The 18,346-nt window shown below is 43.2% G+C and overlaps 1 protein-coding gene across 1 annotated transcript in view; it reads right to left on the bottom strand.

Annotated features, from left to right (window-relative positions):
* Window positions 1-2,236: 2,236 nt before the first annotated feature.
* LOC134658303 (guanine nucleotide-binding protein G(I)/G(S)/G(T) subunit beta-1) overlaps window positions 2,237-18,346 on the bottom strand; it is a 39,526-nt gene continuing 23,416 nt past the window's right edge. Inside the window, exons 2-8 of the mRNA XM_063513931.1 lie at window positions 17,196-17,319; window positions 14,592-14,737; window positions 9,855-10,025; window positions 8,314-8,436; window positions 7,165-7,366; window positions 4,487-4,703; window positions 2,237-2,379 (exon numbers count right to left, since the gene is read on the bottom strand). Coding sequence (XP_063370001.1) covers window positions 2,273-2,379; window positions 4,487-4,703; window positions 7,165-7,366; window positions 8,314-8,436; window positions 9,855-10,025; window positions 14,592-14,737; window positions 17,196-17,252 — 1,023 coding nt within the window. The 5' untranslated portion in view covers window positions 17,253-17,319 and the 3' untranslated portion in view covers window positions 2,237-2,272. The remainder of the gene's footprint in view (window positions 2,380-4,486; window positions 4,704-7,164; window positions 7,367-8,313; window positions 8,437-9,854; window positions 10,026-14,591; window positions 14,738-17,195; window positions 17,320-18,346) is intronic.

The raw sequence follows: 18,346 nt of genomic DNA, 5'->3' as shown, positions 1-18,346 counted from the left end.
CGTCAACTGAAAAGTGCGGCTACAACCCAATATCAACCTTCGTGCATTGCGACAAGGTACACTATAACGCGCCGTACAGATGTAGTGAAGAATCCTTTTCCATCGTATTTTCTCGGAAACGTTGGTATTTATCATGCTATTTCAGTCAACCTGTCCTTTTTCTACTGGGACTGACTGAAACAGCATAACACGTTCGTGCGTTTCCGTGAAAATACGATGGTAAAGGATTATTCACTACATCTGTAGGTACACGATGGCGTTCAAAGGATTAAAGAGTCAGGTATTTTAGCTTGCTTTTGGCAGTGACAGACAAATTTAGTTATTAAACATCTGTCAAATGCAGTATGTAGTATGAAATGTGACCAAACTGACATTTTTCCCATGCATTTTAAGCAAGAAAAACAAAAAATAAATGTACATCTGGTACCATAGCCATGACGGTCGTTCACCGATAAACACCAATCGAAATATAAACGTCGGCATGTCACGAAAAGACACGATCATTTCCAAGCATTAACTTTCGATTGGCGTGTTCTGTATGGGTCAATATCACGGACATTTCAACCTAATTCCATTGGACATATTAGTGTCTGTATTTTAATAATATTTCTGGTAATTTTGCAGTAGTCAGGAACCTCTGCAACCAAAACATTAAAAGTCAATAAAACCACTGATTGCGTAATTAAAGTCTAACACAAAGTCGTGCCGCGAATTTGACAAGTTATGTGGTAATAAAGGTACGTTAAGATAAAATAGGTTTGGCTGTCACTATCTATTTGATGTCAACTATACAGCACTATCTTTATCGACTGTCAAACTAACACTTTTTTCTTAGATTTATTACAAGCAATCATCGATATAGTCGGTTAAAAGTCGCAAACCTGCATTCTCCAAATATAATTGTTTTGCAACTTTAGATCCTGTTGGCTAAAGTAGTAAATCGTCTGTTAGCAAACTTCATACAGATGTAGGGCATAATCCTTTACCATCGTATTTTCACGGAAACGCACGAACGTGCGTGACATAGCAATGTCAGTCAGTCTCAGTACAAAAAGTTCTGAGATTGACTGAATTAGCATGAAACATACGAACGTATCCAAGAAAATAAGATGGCAAAATGACCACTACATCTGTGATTCCATTTAAAATATTTTAAACGAAACTAAGGATTTACAACTTTAGCCAAATATACCTAAAGTTGCAAATCTTTATTCTTTACTTTCCGAAAAACACATTTGTACATTTCAACAGCATTCTAATAAGTCTTAATTAGGTATAGGCTCATTGGACTGAGCCGAAATTAAAGATACGGCTTCGGTATCAAACTTAAACATTGTAAAAAATTTAAAATCTGCATTGGATTTGATTTCTTAATTAAATTATGTCATTAAATAACACTGCACCCATGTTAGGTGTTAGCCTTCGACATGTCCAAAAAAATTAGGAAATTACGCTGATATTGACCGCGGTCGGCTAGGGACACTCGTCACTATGGCCATAGAGAAAAAAATATATAGAGTGCTCACTCCATACATCAGTTCAGACTATTAATTTCAGTGTCTACATCTAGCATCGAGTAGCGGAACTATCAGTACTACTACTTGACAATAGATGTAGCACCGACCGGAAAGTCTTATCTCAACAGCATAAGACTTTCCGGTCGGTGCTACATCTATTGTCAAGTAGTAGTACTGATAGTTCCGCTACTCGATGCTAGATGCTAATAGTCTTTTTGGTACTAAAACTGATGTATGGAGCAGGGATGTTGCGAACATCCGCATCCGCATCCGCAACCGCGGAACTTCCGCATTATTTTCAACATCCGCATCTGCATCCGCATCCGCATAAAATCGATGCGGAGCTTATGCGGATGCGGATGTCGAACAAGTCGGCACAGGAACGTCTTAGCGGCGGCGTAAGTGCTAGGTAATTTCGTCATTACCTATAACGAAATCGTCTAGATCCAGAAAAGTCGGCCAAGTTACTGTTTATTAAATATAACGCACCTATATTCTTGCTCAAATACTAAACGTTTCGTTTTTTTTTTTAAATAAAAAATACTAAAAATGTAATATTTGACGTTTTCTAAGTACCTAATCTTGACATCCGCATCCGCGGATGTGAGCCTTTAAATATCCGCATCCGCATCCGCGGATGTCAAAAAATCTGCATCCGCAACATCCCTGGTATGGAGTGAGCACTCTGTATTTTTTTCTCTATGCTACGGCTAGGGCTGTCTATATAAAATTAGAAACGTGCTGGTGCGCAGGGTTTAGTTCCAGATGCGCAGGAACGAGTCCCAGGAGCCGGTGGCGACCGCCATCCCGTTCTCGGTCACGCCGAGGCAGGACACGCGGTTGTCGTGGCCGGCCAGGATGCCTGCAAGTTAATGTAAGTGGACATGGGTAACTCAGGAGTAGCGATGGGCGAGTCGAGTTATCTGATTCGAATAATTCGAATCAGCCTACAGATGAGTTAATTCGAATCAAGACTATGGGCAATTCGAATCAACTCGACCACTAGCTAACTCGGCGAACAACTCGCCGAGCCGAGTCAACGCTATCACACTGCTACTAAGGCCATTCAAAAATAAACCTTAATACTGTAGCCCGAAGGCTCTTTTTACAACAACTGCCGCTCGATTCGCCGTCTCAACTCGAGTTGGTACTATGACCATTCAAAAATAAACCTTAATTCCGTGACCCGAAGGTTCATTTTACAACAACTGCCGCTTGATTCGCCATTCCAAGTATCCCAACTCGAGTTCACTGCTAGTATGGCCATTCAAAAATAAACCTTAATTCCGTGCCCTGAAGGTTCTTTTTACAACAACTGCCGCGTAACTCGCCGTCTCAACTCACTTCGCGCCTGTGCCTGTAACCTTATCGCGAACCACGCGAATCGTCGAGTCGAGTCAACTCGATTTTGAATTCGAATCAGCGGCCGAATCAATTCGAATGATTCGAATTGAAAAAAAGTGGACTCGTCACATCGCTACTCAGGAGTGATAGATAAAAAAGATATAGTGCGTCAAGCAAATCTTGTCAGTAGCAATGTACTGCAAATTAAAGTAGGGTAACACCATGTAACACCCAATGAGCAGAATTGCGCTAAGAAAAGCAGCAATGTACATCGAACCATAACGTGTTTATTTTTCCGCCCTTCATACGTCAGTTCGAATGAATTATCATAACCTCAAATTTTAGTAATGTTTACCGTCAACGAGCATGATTGTACATTGTAGGCACCTTAGCTTTGCTTGAGGTCATGCATAATCTTGGTATTTAATGGTGACAGCAGAAATTTCGCTTGAAATAGAAACGATTCAGAATGTAAACAATAAGATGATGGCTGTCATTCACGATCCACATTCCACAGATAACACACAGATGACACGCGATTTTGGAATTATTCGAACACAATGTTGCTAAAGCTTTGGATTCCTCCGAAAACGGTGCCGTCATATGACGGCCGTCATATAGCGGCCGCAAAAGATGGCCGTCTTTACGGTGGCGACATGTGGAAAGTACCACGGCGTCATAACACACCGTCATCCACCAAGGTCAAAGCGGCAAATTTGAAAAATGTAGGCGCGATGGGATAACGTCCCATAGAAAATTTGAATTTCGCGCCTTTTTCTACTGACTAGATTTGCTTGACCATATATATAGTAAGTTTGAATATATAGTTTGTCAAAGGACTGTCTCATTTCAAACATAGACAGAGAGAATCATATTATCTTTGTCTCACACTAGTACTAGCACCCAGAAGAAAAGCATGAGTATAGTTTTTTTTGTTCTTATTTAGGTACTGACAATTTGGTTTGACCAACTATATAAGAATATTGTAAAAATTCAATATTTGTGTTAGTAAATAAAGAGTTAAGTTTAATTAATAAAAGTTTAAGTTATAGGTCGTGTTACAGATTTTTAAATTTTAGCTTTATGCACATGAAAACTAGCTATTTATCACCGCTCACCGCGAAACGTAAACTTGGACTAGCTTGACGACTGTCATAGGCACAACAGTAAGATGAAATCATAATAGAAGCTCGCTGTATCACACAAGCTCAGAGTACCACAGGGTTCAACTTCCGGACCTTTCCTCTTCCTCATACAAATACCAAACATTCATTAGTGTTCTCATGCAAATTTCCACTTAGAAAGTAGGTACCCGTTCAGATTAGAGATTACTACTCAATGTTCTTAACTGTAATGTAGACTACTGTTTCATTCGGGGTTTTTGGTACGGGAATGATTTTATGGTTTTAAAAAGCTCGGAGTACCACAGGGTTCAATCCTCGGGTCTTCTGTGTTCCTTAACATCGTCGTCGCCAATTAGTCTCCAAAGTAAAAAATAGAGTATTTTCTGTTTAACTCACCGGCACCGGCATGTAACACCTCTGGAGTTGCAGGCGTCCATAGGCTACGGTGACTGCTTACCATCAGGCGGCCCGTATGCTTGTTTGTTATAAAAAAAAACTCACCGGCACGCTCGCTCTTCATGGAGTCCCAAACGTTGCAGTTGAAATCGTCGTATCCGGCGAGCAGCAGGCGGCCCGACTTGGAGAAGGCGACCGACGTGATGCCGCAGATGATGTTGTCGTGCGAGTACATGGCCAGCTCCTGGTCGGCGCGGATGTCGAACATGCGGCACGTCGCGTCGTCGGAGCCCGTCGCGAACGCGAACCCGGACGGGAAGAACTGGAACAGAGATGGAGATGCTTGAAGATATGGAATGTACTGAGATGCTGTAGTCTGCGATTTCTCTAAAGCGTTTGATTGCGTTGAGCATGATACACTACACTCACAGCACTACGATCTATCGGCTGAAGCTGACGTAGCTGTATTGTCGATGCCTTTTATACCAATAAACATAGGAATTTGTTGTTAACGTAACCGGGTCAAGCGAACACGATTGTAGACGGACCTCGGAGTACCACAGGAATATTATCGGGCCCATTATCTTCCTAATGTAGAATATTGACCATGATCGAGTTGATGTCAGTCTCGTGCCCCGGGAAAGTCTGTTAAAGCTTGGGGTACCACAAGGTTCAATTATTGGACCCTTCCTATTCCTCATAAACCTTAAAGTTTGGAGTACCATATGGTTCAACTCTCGGGCACCTTAATGCAGTATACTGACCGTAACGGCGTTGATGTCGCTCTCGTGTCCCGGGAAGGTCTGCTTGCACTGGCAGTCGCGGATGTCCAACAGCAATTGTAAAGTGGGGTACCGCAAGGTTTAATTCTTGGACCCTTCCTATTCCTCATAAACCTTAAAGTTTGGAGTACCACAGGGTTCAACTCTCGGGCCCTGTCTCTTCCTGTACACAACCAACCTTAATGCAGTCACTGACAATCCAACCTCTAGACTGAGCTTAGGCCAATTCTTTCATGAAACCGATGCTGCCAAAAATACGGGGGTGCGGGGGGACGAGGTGAGCGAATCCCGTGCCGTGATTGGTCCGTTCAAAGACACGGACCAATCACGGCACGGGATTGACTCGAAGATGGAGTAACGCTACCGTATGTGTGGCAGAGGGGGTAGCGCGACTATGCTATGTCTAGAGGTTGGATTGTCTGTGAATGCAGTATACTGACCGTGACGGCGTTGATGTCGCTCTCGTGTCCCGGGAAGGTCTGCTTGCACTGGCAGTCGCGGATGTCCAACAGCAATTGTAAAGTGGGGTACCGCAAGGTTTAATTCTTGGACCCTTCCTATTCCTCATAAACCTTAAAGTTTGGAGTACCACAGGGTTCAACTCTCGGGCCCTGTCTCTTCCTGTACACAACCAACCTTAATGCAGTCACTGACAATCCAACCTCTAGACTGAGCTTAGGCCAATTCTTTCATGAAACCGATGCTGCCAAAAATACGGGGGTGCGGGGGGACGAGGTGAGCGAATCCCGTGCCGTGATTGGTCCGTTCAAAGACACGGACCAATCACGGCACGGGATTGACTCGAAGATGGAGTAACGCTACCGTATGTGTGGCAGAGGGGGTAGCGCGACTATGCTATGTCTAGAGGTTGGATTGTCTGTGAATGCAGTATACTGACCGTGACGGCGTTGATGTCGCTCTCGTGTCCCGGGAAGGTCTGCTTGCACTGGCAGTCGCGGATGTCCAACAGCAATTGTAAAGTGGGGTACCGCAAGGTTTAATTCTTGGACCCTTCCTATTCCTCATAAACCTTAAAGTTTGGAGTACCACAGGGTTCAACTCTCGGGCCCTGTCTCTTCCTGTACACAACCAACCTTAATGCAGTCACTGACAATCCAACCTCTAGACTGAGCTTAGGCCAATTCTTTCATGAAACTGATGCTGCCAAAAATACGGGGGTGCGGGGGGACGAGGTGAGCGAATCCCGTGCCGTGATTGGTCCGTTCAAAGACACGGACCAATCACGGCACGGGATTGACTCGAAGATGGAGTAACGCTACCGTATGTGTGGCAGAGGGGGTAGCGCGACTATGCTATGTCTAGAGGTTGGATTGTCTGTGAATGCAGTATACTGACCGTGACGGCGTTGATGTCGCTCTCGTGTCCCGGGAAGGTCTGCTTGCACTGGCAGTCGCGGATGTCCAACAGCAATTGTAAAGTGGGGTACCGCAAGGTTTAATTCTTGGACCCTTCCTATTCCTCATAAACCTTAAAGTTTGGAGTACCACAGGGTTCAACTCTCGGGCCCTGTCTCTTCCTGTACACAACCAACCTTAATGCAGTATACTGACCGTGACGGCGTTGATGTCGCTCTCGTGTCCCGGGAAGGTCTGCTTGCACTGGCAGTCGCGGATGTCCAACAGCAATTGTAAAGTGGGGTACCGCAAGGTTTAATTCTTGGACCCTTCCTATTCCTCATAAACCTTAAAGTTTGGAGTACCACAGGGTTCAACTCTCGGGCCCTGTCTCTTCCTGTACACAACCAACCTTAATGCAGTATACTGACCGTGACGGCGTTGATGTCGCTCTCGTGTCCCGGGAAGGTCTGCTTGCACTGGCAGTCGCGGATGTCCAACAGCAATTGTAAAGTGGGGTACCGCAAGGTTTAATTCTTGGACCCTTCCTATTCCTCATAAACCTTAAAGTTTGGAGTACCACAGGGTTCAACTCTCGGGCCCTGTCTCTTCCTATACCCAACCAACTTTAATGCAGTATACTGACCGTAACGGCGTTGATGTCGCTCTCGTGTCCCGGGAAGGTCTGCTTGCACTGGCAGTCGCGGATGTCCCACAGCTTGGCGGAGGCGTCGCAGGCGCCGGACACGAACGTGCGCTGGTCGGGCGCGAGCGACAGCGACATCACGTCGCCGGTGTGCCCGGTGAACTGTCCGCACTGCTGGCCGGTCTCGATGTCCCACAGGGCGCTGTGAAAAATAAAGTCACGTAGAAGCAACAAAGGATTGCAAAAATTACTCATGGCGTATTATTCTCCTAAGGCCCGCCATACCAAGCGCCCTGTAGCCCGGGCGTAAGAATACGGCTACGGCATCCCCTGCCTGTCGTAAAAGGCGACTAAAAGGGGTCCTTGGGGGTCGGAGACGGTCGCAGCTAGGGACTGCGACTGCAAAAAGAGGGGACCCATAAAGGGGCACAACGCTAGGACGGCACTGGCGCGTTCATTGGAGATCCCAGAGCCGTCCGAAATGCGCCGAGGAGGACAACTGGGAGGTTTTTAGTCGGTAAAAGTCCGACATAACCTCCGCGCTGTCACTGCGGTGCGGAGGTATCCATAACGGATTTTCCTCCCAAAACATTGGGAGTTTAATTTGAAATCAATATAAATAAAATATAAAGCAATGCAATGTCCTAAGGGCGCAATAAAAATTTACAGTTGAATTTGAAATTAAAAGTTTGATATAAATGAAAATTATCATATGACATCCATACGATGACGCGTAGTCTTATGAAAGACACGCCTGCAACTATCATTATTTCTAACTAGCTTTTGCCTGCGACTTCGTCTGCGTGAGATTTTTTATCCAACCTGATTTTTATCGATTTCCCGTACAAACTTCCACCCCCCCCTTTTCACCCCAAAGGAAGACTTCTGGGATAAAAACTACCCTGTGTCCTTCCCCAGGACTCGAACAATCTCTATACCAAATTTCAACTTTTTGGTTCAGCGGTTTAAGCGTGAAGAGGTAACAGACAGACAGACAGACACACTTTCGCATTTATATTAATATGGATTCTGGATACGAATAGAACGAGGACAAGTGATAGATGAGGTTTGGTTTTGCGAGACGTATTTTGCGAGTATGGTCCTGCGCCCTGTCCGAGTGAATTAAGGTAAGTTATTGTATTATGTTACCAGGTCATATCGCCCGAGCTGGTGAGGATCTGGTTGTCGTCGAGGAACCGGCAGCATGACAGGTAGCCGGAGTGGCCGGGCAGCTCGCGAGACACGCGCACGTTGCCTTCGCGGGTCTTCAGGCTGTAACAACAAATAATCATTAATATAGTTGGTCAAACCAATTTGTCAGTAAATAGGAACAAAAAAAAATACTCATCCTTTTCTTTTGGGTGCTAGTATTAGTGTAAGACAAAGATAGTATGATGCTCTCTTTCTATGTTTGAAATGAGACAGTCCTTTGACAAAGTATATGTAAAAAAAATCCTGGTCACGGCACCAAAATGAAACAGCGCTAAATCCTGACAGTGGAGTCGGAAAAGTATTTTCTTAATTTATACAAAGATTCATTGATTGTAAAGTTCAAGATAAATACGTGTTCCGAATTCGAAAATAGCGCGCCATCTATTTCAAATCAAATTAGGGGGTACCAATTTTAAGTTTAGATACAAGAAAAAGAAAAGTAGATGGACGCAGACATATTCAGTTCAAACAAAAGACCCATACGAATGACGAGTCTAACAAAAACAATCAACAAATAAGTCACGCGTCAGTGACTCAACGGCATCGGTGGTTCCAACAGGAATGTGTCGTCTTTCCTGTTCTAAGACCATATACGTAGTAAAATGTGAATACGATTTCAAATTTTAATAACAATGTGAATTCATTGGTATTGCGATTATAGTAAGGCGCATAGATGTTGGTTCAAGTCCTTGTCGGATTGATTATTTTTAACCGAATTAAAAACGGAGAAAGTTCTTTTTCCTTTATATTTTTGTTTTTGTGCATTTTCCTCGACTTCTCGAAGTCTTCACCGGTAATGCAAAACCCTTTTTTATTCTGATATTTGGCATCCTCAGGAATAAATATCAATAAATAGTTATGTATTGGCAACAAGGGACATGGATCTATGACGATGTAAATAGAGTCTGAGCCCTTATGCCTTATTAGAGCAGCAAATAGAGCGTGACACACTAGTATGAGCCCTGTCATTGTTAACTATACAGGGATTAGAGAGCAAGAACTAGTGCTAACTATGTCACCCTTAACTTAGACCTCAAAAAAATTGGCTAGCTTGAGAAAATTGGGCCCCATTTTGGATTTCTGCTTCTTTTATCCAGCTGTGTTGAAATGATAAAATGTTAAGTCAGCGCCATCTTGAATGCGTCCGCAGTAGCCAGAATGCTAAGCGCTGGTGGGCTGGCGGTAAGAGCGTGCGACTTGCAATCCGGAGGTCGTGGTTTCTAACCCCGGCTTGTACCAACGAGTTTTTCGTAACTTATGTACGAAATATAATTTCATATTTACCAGTCGCTTTTCGTTGAAGGAAAACATCGTGAGGAAACCGGACTAATCCCAATAAGGCCTAGTTGACCCTCTGGGTCGAAAGGTCAGATGGCAATCGCTTTAGACTAGTGCCTATGCCAATTCCCGGGATTACTTCCCAAGCGGACCCCAGGCTCCCATGAGCCGTGATGATGATGATGGAACAGGGTCCTCACCTGTAGATGGAGCAGATGTTGTCGAGCCCGCCGCATGCCACGTACGAGCCGGAGGGTGCGTACGCGCAGGTCATCACCCAGGACGAGCGCAGCGGGATCGCGTGCACCTTGTTTGTGGTGTGGCTGTCCCACACTATCAGCTTGCCGTCCTGGGAGGCGGACACCAGGTTCCTGTGGACAATATTCATGTTAAAAAAAACCGGCCAAGTGCGAGTCGGACTCGCGCACGGAGGGTTCCGCACCATCAACAAAAAATAGAGCAAAACAAGCAAAAAAACCGGTCACCCATCCAAGTACTGACCCCGCCCGACGTTGCTTAAGTTCGGTCAAAAATCACGTTTGTTGTATGGGAGCCCCACTTAAATCTTTATTTTATTCTGTTTTTAGAATTTGTTGTTATAGCGGCAACAGAAATACATCATCTGTGAAAATTTCAACTGTCTAGCTATCACGGTTCGTGAGATACAGCCTGGTGACAGACGGACGGACGGACGTACAGCGGAGTCTTAGTAATAGGGTTCCGTTTTTACCGTTTGGGTACGGAACCCTAAAAAGGGTGTAAAATAGGGTTGAAAGTGTTTAACAACTTTTACGTAGACGAAAGCTAGTTAATTAATAAAATACTTAACCCCTATTACCCTTTTTAATAATTTTTAAAATGAAGCAAGCCAATAACTGTAAAAGATAAAGCAAAGTGCCCCATTACCCATTACGCCTCAACGGTCGCCCTTATTACATTAAGTAATTGCAAGCTACCCCATACCTTTAGTTTAGTTTTAGGTACTGGAGTTGGTATTCTGATCGCTTGCCGAATATATTTAAATTGAAATCGTTGATTCATTCGAATCATTGATTGTGCAAGATGTGTAAAGCAAAGAGAATAGATAGTATAGAGGGGTCCTGTCATGGTAAATTTTGCAGTCACAGTAAAATTAAACGTAAACGTATAAAACTATCAAAAAAATGATTTTATTATTTTTATATATGTAATTTTGACCCGTGTTCTTTCACTATGTGAATAGTTAAATATCAAGCGGTGTCGTCAACTCCATCTAGCCGAGAATAGGCCAAAGGTGTTGGGGCCATCTACTTTTTCTTGATTTCCGAGGCACGTTTTTTCCTTAGACTTTATTCATCTTATAAGGAGTTACATATGTCTTTGCTTTAAGTTAGCCTTTATACAAAAAAATATTTAGCATATTTTTACGGACTAGAAGTCACTTTACACTGGTGTCCAAGCACTCAACTCGCTCGCACACGCGTAATCAGAATATCTACATGGTTTGATAAAATCATTTCATTCAATGTCGGGCTGTCACGAGTTTCATGCTGTGCTGGCTTGTGTTCGCATGTCTAAGTGCATTTACTGTACTTTCTCTTCGCTTGCCTTATTGTAATATTTGTAATTGAGGGAAAGGGATAGGGGCAGCTGGGCTATAACTGCGAAACGCTTCGTTCGTTCTATTTGCCTGTCTATGGCATATAAAAAAAAACCATATACGTCAGCCATCTTCAGGCGCACGAGCGTTTCGGCGGCTTGGGACCACAAATGAAAATTACCACTTTTAGTAAAGTACACTACTCAAAATTCCCGCTTCGCAAAATGTCCACTTTACAAAATGTCTTGTACGTAGAATGTCTCTATTTAATATTACCCAATCCTAGCATCACACACTTTGTAAAACGACTATTTCTTTAATTGGCTGCTTTTTTATAATGACTATTTCTTAAAATGGCTTTTTTCTAAATTACATGCTTCTTATAATCACCACTTCTGAAAAAAACCAGAAGTATTATTGATTTGACTTCGTCGATAATTATTATTCCAAAGCGTTGGGTTGTCTGTCATGAGAATCACCAGTTGGGATCACGTTTTCTTTTTATCATACAAATTTACTAGTCCCACCGGTAATGCTCAAAGCGTAGCCCTACGTACCCACTGAGGTGCCATGGGTATTATCGGTAGAATCCGGTTTGGAGCATGGGAATAATACGAGTACAATACTGTAAGGCACGAGTCCGAGTATATGTAGATACCACATGAATGAAAAAGACGCATGTATAAATCGCTAATTGCTGGCTGTTCAGGCTGTCGACGAATACTTTATCTAAGAGAAGTCACCCGCCCGCGAAGAAAAGACTCGCTGATCGCTACTTGCTGCTCGCCGACTGACCGCTGGTGGGAAAAGTGCCTAACTTGCTTGCTTGCTGCCACTTGTCCCACCGCGAGCTAGTTAGCTATGAGCTATCGGCTATAAAACGAACAAAAAAGATTAACACTCCCGTGTAAATAAAAGAGACACGGCGATATAAAAAATGTAAACATATTTTTTAGGGTTCCGTACCTCAAAAGGAACCCTTATAGGATCACTTTGTTGTCCGTCTGTCTGTCTGTCTGTCTGTCAAGACCATTTTTCTCAGAAACGCGTGGACATATAAAGCTGAGAGTTATATTGAAAACTTGAACTCATTGTCCCTATAAATATTTTTCTGATTCTGATTCTGATTCCTATAAGCTGTGAAAAAATCAAACCTAAAACCCAACGCAATCAAAAGATACAGTCGTTTAAGCTGTAAAATTCAGACATTTTGAAACACGCAAAACCTATCGGGTACTTCCCGTGGTTGCATGGCTTCTGCCAGATGTGGTTCATTCTACAACTGGGCATTTCTAAAAGTAATCTTTTAAAGAAACGGTAATTTTGGAAACAACTCAATTTAAAAAGTATACATTTTAAAATGTGGTCATTTTCAGAATTGGTGTTTTTTCAAGATGGGTATTAATAGAACTAGGTATTGTTAAAAGTAGGCATGATGATTTTGGACAATTTTACTTGTGGACAATACTAAAAGTGGTAATTTTCATTTGTGGTCCCAAGCCGCCGAAACGCGCACGAGCGCCGAGCAAACTACGAGTCGAAGTGGTCGCCATGGCCGAAATCGGTTGGAAGGATCATCATCATCATGGCATATAAAAAGTGCTAAATGGACAAAATTAAGATTTACAATGTTTGCGGTAGGCCTCCCCCTGGCTTGTTAACGATTGAACAAAACATGTTTAGCCGTTTTTACACGAAATGAGTACGTAACTACCACAACATAAGGTCTTTCAATTTTAATATATTTTAATATATTCACATAAGTTTATCGCTTAAGGAAAAAAGCATTACCATTTACTAATGATACATAACATTAGGTACAGCGACGTGCTCTGAATGTACAATCAGCATAAAATAGTAGATCAAACTACGCGTCAAAAGTCTCTGCCATTCTCTAACAGCTTAACAAAAAGGGAAATGTCTCTGTAGAACAATTCGACTATAGCAGACACTTGAACGCGAACTGTAGAGATCTAGGGATGTATTCCAGGATAGCAGATCCACTACTGATGATGCTGACTGTACCTGTACAGTCTCTAGGCGAGATAACGCCTCCATAGAGCGACTGGTCGTACAAAGAAGAGTGGAGGGAACCAGATCGCGCGGCAGATCACCTATGCGCTGGACTGGCCAAATAAGATCCGCAGTGGGTAACCGCGTATCTGACAGTGCCAGACGTCTGCCAACAGGGAGAAATGGCGGGAGATCGTGCGAAGAGCTGTGTCCGCCTCTACTACCGTTGCGGACGCCTCAACGTGACCATGACCGCTCTGTCAAGAGCGATACGACAGAGAAGAAGTACCTGTACAGTGTGTATAACTGGAGTATCTGACTGTGCCAGATGTCTGCCAACAGGGAGAGATGGCGGGAGATCGCGCGAAGAGCTGTGTCCGCATCTACTATCGATGCGGACGCCTCAACGTGACCACGACCGCTCTGTCAAGAGCGATACGACAGAGAAGAAGTACCTATACAGTGTGTATAACTGGAGTATCTGACTGTGCCAGATGTCTGCCAACAGGGAGAAATGGCGGGAGATCGCGCGAAGAGCTGTGTCCGCATCTACTATCGATGCGGACGCCTCAACGTGACCACGACCGCTCTGTCAAGAGCGATACGACAGAGAAGAAGAAGTACCTGTACAGTGTGTATAACTGGAGTTGTACACACTGTACAGGTACTTCAGTGCATGGCGCAGATACCGCTGAAGTGATGACACCCTAACCTAAACAATCCGGCGGGAAGTAGCAGAACAGGGAAAAGTGGCGTTCTTGGCGCTCTAAGAACGCCACGCTACCCACTGGGGTGGGGCTTGTACTGGCAAGGCGTAGGAGATATAGATGAGTTGGAGGGATGAAGCCCTAAAAGACCTGACAGGCCACTCATTCCCTGCCACTGCACAGAGCAGGGAAAAAGTGGCGTTTTCTCGTGTCAGAGGCCAAGTTTCTCTTTGTGTCACTAAATACATACTAGGAGTCGCTGCCCTAGTGCATAGCGTAGGCCGTAGACTGGCGTAGATACCGCTGGAGTGATGAATTCCTAGAAGATCTAGTGGGAGGTGTCGCTGGACAGGGAAAATGAGAGATGTGTCAAAGGCCAAGAGCCTCTTTCGAGTCAGTGAGCATGTGCCGGTCCAAGGAGGCTAAAAGATCATAGAAAGAAAGTCCAAAGAGATACATACCTGGAGTCGCTGCCTTGGCGCAGATATCGCTGGAGTGATGAAGCCCTAAAAGATCTAGCGGGAGGTGTCGCTGAACAGGGAAAATGAGAGAGAGTAAGCATTTGCCGGTCCAAGGAGGAGGCTAAAAGAGGAAGAGAGAAGAGGAGACCAAGAAAGAAAGTCCAAAGAGATATATACCTGGAGTCGCTGCCCCAGTGCATGGCGTAGATCTTGGCGAGGTGGCCGCGCAGCGTGCGCCGCGTGCGCATCTGGATGCGCCCGATGGGCTCGAGGTTGGCGGTAGCCTGCGACAGCGACGTGTCGCATGCCGCCTTGCGCGCGTCCTGCAACACAAAACGCAAAATTATCATCTATTACGACCCTTATTAACCTAGCAGTAAAGTCCAAGCCCTGCCAAACAATCTGCAACGTGCGCGGGCCCAATTAGTAATCTATTCATTTCTTTTATCTTGAACAAATACGGTACCCTGTTTTAAAAGCTAGGTAATTGTTCTATAACGATAGAATAATGTTTTCAATGCAGGCGTCAAACGTAGGTTATTTTGATATGGTATCAATTTGTATGCGGTTTAAACGTAAAATTAATGGTCTTTAAAAGGGGGTTATTTCTAAAAATCGAATGTACTTAACAAAGTAATGACAACGCGGTCTTATGACGCGTTCGTTTATATATCGGCTCTTTAATTATTATGATAATACCGCTGTGTAGAAAAACGACGCCATCACTCGGAACTCTATGCGGCTCTAATTTAAATAGCGTTTTTTTTAACAACTACTCGTTAAAGTTGACCTTTTAGCAGATCTGTAAAGATAAACCTAACCTTCGTATTTAACTAAATTGGCAATGATTCACTTGCTGCAAAGATTTCCTAATCTTTTCCGTTTCAAAATAATGTGTGGAAAAATATGCGTCAATAACAGCACGTGCGCAATGCCAGGCACCCACTTCGCATAAAAAAAACTTTTACGGCGATTACACGTAAGGATATATACGTTCAAGGAAAATCAGGAAAACTTTGCAGAAGGAAGCAATAAAAACGCCTCTGCTCGTACCAAATGTTTTGTTATGATGCTTCGTATTTAATCTAAGTATTCACGAAGCATTCTATAAATGACTGTGAACTCATCAGACTCATCACCAATATAGATAGATCCCTGAGTGCATACCAACTATGCGGGTAACTTATACTGGTTATTAGTAGCGGAAAGCTAGGTGAGCTTTGTGAATACTTGCCAGAGTTACGCAACAGTTTCGCAAGCAAAAATAGTTATAACTTATTTTCTCTTTATTAACTACAGGATTGTTTGTGGGATGTTGTATAAATAATCTAAGCAATATGTCATGTGATATCAAAGGGAAAAGATTTAGGTTACGGCGATATCTGAGAAGGTTATCGTTTCTCAGAGAAGGTACCAAGGTCAATGTGGATATCTACGTGACTCGTTACATGGCGTAGCTTTATATGAATATAAGGCTGTGATGGAGTGATTTTATTTGGCAAAAGTATATCATTTAGCCACCTGCAAGATCTTTTGAATTTTTATACAAATGACCCTGCAGCAACTCAATTTTTCAGTCTAGCTAGCCCATGGTTGACTGATAGACTGCATCGGTCATATCTTTCATGTATTGTGCAAAATAAATAAGATGCACAGAAAAATACAAAACTAGATAAGCGAGCGTCAAAATGATGTGCACATGGTGCAGATTATGTCCAGGCACAGAATAAATAATAGTACTAGGTACAGAAGGTTCACTCTCTACCAAAACGCGTCTATTGCTAGACACCAAAAATGGTGTGGGCCGCATGTACTTGTAGCGACGCGACTAGAGCGCGGAGTGAGCCACGCCTGGTTCAGGTCATTTTTAACAAGTCACCTGCTAAGCGACTTCTGCTGCTGACTGTACAGAAGAGTTGACAAACATATTTACAAACCAATATAAGATAAATTACACGCCTCTAAGACACTGGCAATAAGGTCGTGTATATATTTTTGGAACGTTGGCTTGTAAAGATGTTTGTGAACTGTACTGAACGATACAATCGTGGTTCTAAAATTATCACTTAGGTAACTTTGTTACAAATTAGCAACAATTCGAGTATGGACACAGGACGGTGTCAAATTAATGGTAAGGTTAGATACCTTGTTGAAAGTGAACGCCTTTTAACGTAGACTCATTGAAAACACAACAGAACAGAAAAATAGCACTTTGGTCCCTCCTATAGAAGGGAAAAAAAGGCCCTTTTTCGAATAGGTGATGTGAAAATATAAAAATATAATTTCAGTATAAAGGCCGTGCGCGTTGAAGGGTCTTCCCTGCCATCTTGTGGCCTGAATCAGAAACATAAATTGTACATTGACACTTCAAGCTAAAGTGCTGCCCTCTACAGTTTACATTATGCGTTGTAGGTTCTGCCATCGTGTGGGCTACATTGGAAGCTTAAACTTGACATTTACACTTTAAGTTGCTAAACGGGCGAAGTGTTCAAAATTAGACACGCTCTTATTCTCTTAACATTAAAGTCGCGTCAAGATCATTTTGAACATCTGGCCCGCTTGGCAACTTCTGCTGCTGACTGTACGTTGCCTAGTATGAGTAGGGCAGGGCTTATTTAGACGGCGCGCGAACTCGTATAAGATTTTAGTTACATTGCGGACCATTGAGGTTACATCAATTCAGCCGACCGATCAAACGACGCAATGTAATCAAATCGCATGCGAGTTCTCGCCCCGTCTAAAAGAGCCCTTACGAAAGTTTGAATTCGAAAAGATACTCACCCTAATGGCATTTTTGAGGGTCTCCGCCTCCTGGCGTAAACTGTCAAGTTCATTCATGGCTGTGTATCCGTTGGTTCTGCTTTCTGGACCTACTCCCGACGCCTAAACCGCGCTCTGCACCGACCTGGAACAAAAACAAACATTAATTAACCTTTTGGACGCCAATGACCGATATATCCGCACCGTAGGTTCAACGCCAAAGACCGATTAATCGGTCACAGACCACAGTGCAACATAGACATACGTGCATATGCTTAAAGTTCAATTTCAGTTTTGACACTGCGGTGACGTGGCGTCAGCGTGACAGCTTTTGTGTTTGACACGACGTCGAAAAGGTTAACAATAACAGTTTTGAATGATTCACGGTTAGTTTCACTAGACTTATATAGACCGGGGTATGAACCGTGATTACCTTTAGTATTGTTTGTACACAAACACAACTTTTACGCCCAGACGCTATCATCAGTAACCGGTGAACAAGATACGAGGGGCGTTCAAAATATTCTCGGTATTGATATCTTACGACCTCTTCTAAAATTTCTTTCGTTACTGGCCGCTAAGGTTTATTCATTGACATTAAAAAAAAGTATAATTCGAACCGAGATGGTCTTTTGTTTTTCTGCAATTGCTGAACAAACATGAACATCATGTGCGAATTGACAATGTTAACTAAATTAGAACATCGATGCGTGATAAAATTCTTGACAAAACAGGGTAAAAATCAAAAAACCATAAAAGAGGAAATGGATTGTGTTTACCGTGAGTCTGCTCCTTCTTTATCTACCATTCAAAAGTGGTCAAGCGAGTTTAAACGCGGAAGGGAGAGTATTGAAGATGACCCTAGACCTGGCCGGCCTGTAGTAGCTACTTCACAAGAAAATATTGATAAAGTGGAAAAACTTATATTGGAAGATGGTCGAGTGAAGGTAAAATCTATAGCACAAGTAACCAATCTCTCTATTGGTACCGTACATGATATTATACATGACCATCTTAATATGTCAAAAGTAAGTGCAAGATGGGTTCCGCGAATGCTGACTCGGCTTCAAAAAGACATGCGTGTAGCTTGTTGTTCCGATTTTATTGACCTGTGCGGTGAAAATCCTGATGAGGTGCTGCAAAGAATAGTTACTGGAGATGAAACCTGGGTT

This window comes from Cydia amplana, chromosome 22, assembly GCF_948474715.1.
Source record: "Cydia amplana chromosome 22, ilCydAmpl1.1, whole genome shotgun sequence".
Lineage (NCBI taxonomy): Eukaryota > Metazoa > Arthropoda > Insecta > Lepidoptera > Tortricidae > Cydia > Cydia amplana.
Note: the sequence above shows the minus strand (reverse complement) of the source record. Positions and strands in the feature narration are given on the sequence as shown.